General features: G+C 39.8%; 1 protein-coding gene across 1 annotated transcript; it reads right to left on the reverse strand.

Annotated features, from left to right (window-relative positions):
• Window positions 1-3760: 3760 nt before the first annotated feature.
• Window positions 3761-4792, reverse strand: LOC107060775 (uncharacterized). The gene has a single exon (XM_015309045.1). The coding sequence runs from the start codon at window positions 4790-4792 to the stop codon at window positions 3761-3763; it is 1032 nt and encodes a 343-aa protein (XP_015164531.1).
• Window positions 4793-6131: the final 1339 nt, after the last annotated feature.

Raw genomic sequence — 6131 nt, forward strand, 5'->3', positions numbered from 1 at the left:
TTAGAAGAAAGAAGGGTCAAAATTGGGTGTCAACAACATTCTTGTAGCTCCACGTCTCCTCTACATAGCACAATAACACTGGCTCTGTCAGAGTTTTGGCCAATGGAAGCCTTGTAGAAACCATAGTTATCTATTTTTGAGGGAAGGGAAGTGAGGAGTGTGTTTAGATTGCTCTTGTAGATACTATAAAGACTGAATGTGTGCTGAAAAGAGTATATTTGTTAATGAAGGCAGCAAGGTATTAAATAGAGTTACAGGGAAAATAATAAGACTCCTAAACGAACTAAACTAAAGTAATCTAAATAAATAATAACTGTTGAATTAGTAATGCAATCCTAATACGATTAAACTACTGATCCTAATACGACTAAGCTACTGAGTGATGTCCTCACGTCATATGTTCTAATACGCCCCCTCAAGTTAGGCGATGAGTCACCAAGCCTAACTTGAACAAATTAGACTCAAAAGCAGATTTAGGAAGTGCCTTGGTGAGAGTGCCAGCAATTTGATCAGCGCCATGGACATGAACAACACGAATCCTTTTGATGTCAACATAATGGCGAACAAAGTGAAAGTCCACGGCAGCATGCTTTACACGGCTATGGAGAACAGGATTCTTGCTCAAGAATGTGGCTCCAAGATTGTCACAATAAATTGTGGGTAGCTGATGTACTGGAAAATCCAGCTCATTTAGGAGATTGGTGACCTATAAGGTTTCAGAAAGTGCATTAGCTACAGCCCTATATTCAGACTCAGTGGAGGAGCGTGAGACAGTATTTTGCTTCTTTGAGGACCAACTAATCGGATTGTGACCAAGAAATAAGATGTAACAAGATGTAGAAACTCTGTCAACGATGTCCCCACCCCAATCTGTATCAGAGTAAACATGTCGATTGAATTCATCAATAAGAGTAACGCGTAGGCCAAGTTGAATGGTACCACGTAGGTATCGAAGAACATGTTTTACAGCCTTCCAGTGAAGGTCGGATGGTGCCTGCATGAATTGTGAAAGCTTGTTAACTGCAAAGGCAATGTCTGGTCTAATGAAGCATAAATATTGAAGCCTACCCAAGACTCGGCGATAACGTGTAGCATCAGTCAAGTGATTTCCATCAGACAAGGTGAGTAACTCAGATGCACTCATTGGCGTGTTAACACTCTTGCAGTCAGTCATTAGCTCATCATTTAAAATTTCATTCACATAATTTGCTTGGGTGAGAATTAAACTGTTAGAGTTGTTTATCACTTCAACACCAAGAAAATAGTGAAGATTACCTAAATCTTTAATAGAGAACTTAGAAGCAAGGGAAGTGATAACCTGATTGACACTTAAAGTATTGCTCCCAGTGATAATAATATCGTCGACATAGACGAGGACGAACAATGTATCACCTACACCATGTCTGACTAGTAGTAAGGCATTAGATTTTGTCTTAACAAAGCCTATAGATGAAAGATAACCCGTGAGGGCATTGTACCATGCCCGAGGAGCCTGTTTCAAGCCATAGATCGCCTTTCGCAGCCGACATATATGCATTGGTTTGTCATCACTAGTAAACCCCGGAGGTTGTGCCATGTACACTTCCTCTTCCAGGTTGCCTTGGAGGAAGGCATTATGGACATCCAACTGGCGAAGAGGCCAGTTGTGACGAAGTGCCACAGAGAGGACGATGTGAATTGTGGTGGGTTTGACGACTAGGCTGAATGTGGCATGAAAATCAATGCCCGGCCTCTGAGTAAAGCCTTTTGCAACCAGGTGCGCTTTGTAACTGTCGATTGACCCATCAGCATTTCTCTTGATCCTGAAAAGCCACTTGCAGGATACAATGTTTTCGGTCGGGTCAAGAGGAACAAGTTCCCAAGTCTGATTTTTAATTAAAGCATCAAATTCATGTTTCATTGCATAACGCCACTCGGGATGTTTTTGTGCTTGTTTGACATTAGTGGGTGTGACAGTGGGGTTCAATTTGGCTAGGTAATCAAAAATCTGTTTGGGTTTGGTGATATTGTTTTGGGATCAGTGACAGCACGGGTAGGAAGAGACGGACATTGAGGCGGTGAAGGAGCGATTTCCAACTCGAGGATAGGACAGGTTGGTTGAGGAGCCATGGGTGTTGGTGGGTTGGTGTTTCTACGTTGATAGACACGGAAAGAAGACAAGCTGCTTTGTGTGTTGGTTGGGATCGGCGTTTGTGAGTTTGTAGGGAGGTGTGGTAGTGCTAAATATTGGGCAGTAGATATAGAAGAGGGGTTCTGGGAAGTGGGAATTATTAAAAATGATGAAGATAAAAATTTACCTGGAGAGGGAGGAGTTGCAAGAGGTGAATCTATTGCGTCTGCTGTTAGTGCATTGTCGGATAATGACTGTGAGTTTCAGTTGTCGCCGGATTGGGCTGGAGATGAAGCAGACGGTGATTGGGAAATCTGGAATTGTGTTTGCTGCTATTTCTAATGGAGTTGGCAGATCAGTAACTATGGGAAGTTTGGGTGTGGGGTTCGACGAACTTGGCATTGTTGTTTTTGCCCATTCTAGGTGAGCTGATTTAATGGTAGTATTGGCGAACAATGTCTTAAATGGAAATACATCCTCAACGAATCGCATATCTCGGGATAAGTACTCCTTTGCAGAAATTGGGTCAAAACACTGGTGACAGTGATGGGATAATGAGAAACCAAGATAGACACATGGGGTAGATTTTGATTCAAGTTTTATTTTTGGAGTATGGTTTGAGCCATGGATAGCATAAACAACCAAAAATCCGTAGGGAGTTATAATCAGGTGATTTTCAAAGTAATCTTTGGAATGGGGATTGATTATCTAGGTGAGAGGTTGGGAGACGATTGATGAGGTAGACAATGTGATGGCATGCAAAAGACCAGAATTGGGGTGGGAGGGATGCCTCATGTAAGAGTGTTCTTGCAGTTTCGACGATATGACGATGTCGTCGTTCTACAAGTGCAACTCGTTGGGGTGTATAGGGTGGGGTGAAGAGGTGTTGAATGCCGTGAAGTGAAAGATAGGAGTCAAGACTTTTATATTCACCTCCGCCATCAGTATACAATGATAAAATTTTGGTGTCAAAATGTTTTTCCATTATAGGATAAAATTTTTGAAAGATCTTTTTAACTTCACTTTTCTTTGTTAGTGTATAGAGCCAAGTGTACTTCGTATATTGATCAACAAAATACAATAATACAACTTTTTGTCAAGAGATAAGACTGGTGATGACCCCCATAAATCACTAAAAATAATTTGAAGTGGTTTAGAGCTAGACAGTGATAATTGGGTAAAAAGGATGCCGATGAGCTTTATTAGATAAAACAAGAATTACAATGAAAGTTTTTGTCTCGCTCATGAAACGGTAGCGAGAATTTATTTAAAATAAAACCTAAGAACTCTAGAGTGAGGATGTCCAAGACGTTGGTGCCAAGTAGTGAGAGCATTGGATGTGGAGGTAATATGAGCTTGGGGATGTGAGACAGGCCACTCATACAGTCCATTGTTGGTCCGACCGTGCACCAGTGGCTTCCGCGTTTGCAGATCCTTCACAACAAAGTTAAAAGGGAAAAATTCAATAGACTTAAGATTGTCTTGACAGAATTTAGAAACCGAAAGAAGCTTGCGTTTAATGGAAGGTGCACACAGAGTGTGGGTTAGCTTAAAAACATTATTTGATGCATTTAATTTAGTAGAACCAGTGTGAGAGATAGGAATTTTGTTACCATCACCCATGGAGACATCCTCATTACTGTGGTATGGTTATAGGTTATACGGCTCTATTGTGATGCGATGGGTGGCTCCTGAGTCAACTATCCAGGGGTTGGTGTCCGCTGTAAACCCAACGGCATAGTTGGCTTTTGCTTCAAAGTGATTATGAGACTTCAAGCGGCAAACATTGGCAGTGTGGCCAATTCTATTACATAGTTGGCATCGAGTAACGCCGTTCGGATTGGAATTGGACTGCCATTGTGGTGGAGTGCTTGGACGCGAATTTTGGCGCCATTGTTGAGAGTTGTTGGTTTGTCTATGATTGTTGCGATTAGTGGAGTTGAATTTGGTGGGAGTAGCAACTGCAGCAGTGATGGAACTAGGTAGTTTCTTAGCATCCTCGTGGCGAAGGAAGAGTTCAAAGTCTAGTAGCTTTTCAAACAGTTCCTCATAGGAGATAGCCGTATCGCGTGCACGAATGGCAGCAGAGATCTCACGAAATTCAGGACCTAGACTACTGAGTCTTTTGACGATGAGTTCAGGATTGGAAACAGGAGCACCAGCAGTGTCTAACTTATCTGAAAAGGACCGAATAGTGTGAAGATATTCAGTAATAGAGCGAGAGTCCTTAGTGACACGGGCAAGCTGATCACGCAAACTGAAGACTCGAGTTTGAGATTTGTTCGCATAAGTGGTATGCAAAGCATCCCAAGCTGATTTAGCTGAGTCAGTAGCAACAACAGTAGAGGCAATAGTGGGTTCGATAGAAGCCATGAGGGCATTCTGGATGAGTTGGTCCTGACGGAACCAAGGTAAGAAGGCAGGATTAAGAGATATATTTGTGCCGAGAGTAATCGTGCGACAGGGGGATGGAGTGGTTCCATCGAGATGGCCAAAAAGGTTGTAGCCATACATAAGCATGGAAAATTGGGCTTTCCAGGTGGCGAAGTTGTGACCACCGCTTAGTTTGATAGGTAATTGGGATGCAGGATTGAATTGAATGATAATATTGGTACCCGTTATGTTATCAACATTGACAACTCTGGGATTGTTGCCATTGTTGTTACCATTGTGATTGGTCATTGTTGCTGATCTGCGTGAGGAGGAGAAAAAAAAAATTGATCGTACTCGTTAGAGTGTGAAAAGCCCTGATACCATATAAAGACTGAATGTGTGCTGAAAAGAGTATATTTATTAATGAAGGCAGCAAGGTATTGAATAGAGTTACAGGAAAAATAATAAGACTCCTAAACGAACTGAACTAAAGTAATCTAAATAAATAATAACTGCTGAATTAGTAATGCAATCCTAATACGATTAAACTACTGATCCTAATACGACTAAGCTACTGAGTGATGTCCTCGCGTCATATGTTCTAATAGATACTATACTCAGTATAGTTACCATTCTTACCGCATGAAACGTATTTTAAATTATGCAGCTGCACTACTATATTGAGAACGTGTATATGCAAAAACAGAATGATCAATAGCCACTTTTGAATAGTCATGGCCATGGCTGTTTGAGTTATAATTACAAGTTGTAGGCTAATAGTAGCAAGTAATTTGTTCACAAGCTCGATCGCCTTAGAATTGCAAGAGCTCGAATGAGTAAATAGAGCTAGAGAAAACGTATGTTATAGTAACACTCTTTATATTATTGGATTTGATTCAAAATTTAAACAAAAAAAAAAAAAAAAAACTTGTAGAACTGATCTTCATCAGACAAGATAGAATAGAATAGAAAATGTCAGACAAGAAGACTCCATCTGTCAGTGCCGTACGCATGAGTGTCTACATCTACATACATTTAGAGAAGAGAGAATCGATGAACAAATTGGAGGGAATAATGAATAATTTTTTATACTTTTGAATTTTATATTAAGATTGAATAATCCGATTCATACTTGGTTTCAAGTAATTTCATGTCTAGCTTGACTGGTTTGTTTGTTTATTAGTAAGAGACGTGTTGGATGGGGGTTCGATCGAGTCTCACTCAGAAATGTTGTAATTTCTGGCAACGACTCTTACAAAAGAATTTTAAGAAAATGCTCAAGTTCATTGCACTGGATCATTTATATTAGAGAAACTTTCACATATAACAAACAAAAAAATCATATTTGTATGTTATAGCAAAGTTTGCATAATTGCGCTCCATAGCAAACATATATATGTATAATTCGCTATACATATATACAAAAAGAAGCAATTGTATAATTCGTTGGATCCTCTTCAGAATTATATAATTTCGCTTGCAGGCCATTTGTATAAATTGTTGTTAGCCTCTCGTTTGTATAAATCGTTGACAAACATAAATTATACATTATACAAACATAAAACTGGGCAGGGGAATATTTTTATTGTATAATTATAAGTGTATAGGACGAATATATATGTATTTGCATGTGCATATACAATTTTCT

This window comes from Solanum tuberosum, unplaced genomic scaffold, assembly GCF_000226075.1.
Source record: "Solanum tuberosum cultivar DM 1-3 516 R44 unplaced genomic scaffold, SolTub_3.0 scf00099, whole genome shotgun sequence".
Taxonomy (NCBI): domain Eukaryota; kingdom Viridiplantae; phylum Streptophyta; class Magnoliopsida; order Solanales; family Solanaceae; genus Solanum; species Solanum tuberosum.

Excerpts from the sequence above, each read along its gene's own strand:
- LOC107060775 (XM_015309045.1), bottom strand. The coding sequence starts at position 4,792 with ATGACCAATCACAATGGTAACAACAATGGCAACAATCCCAGAGTTGTC.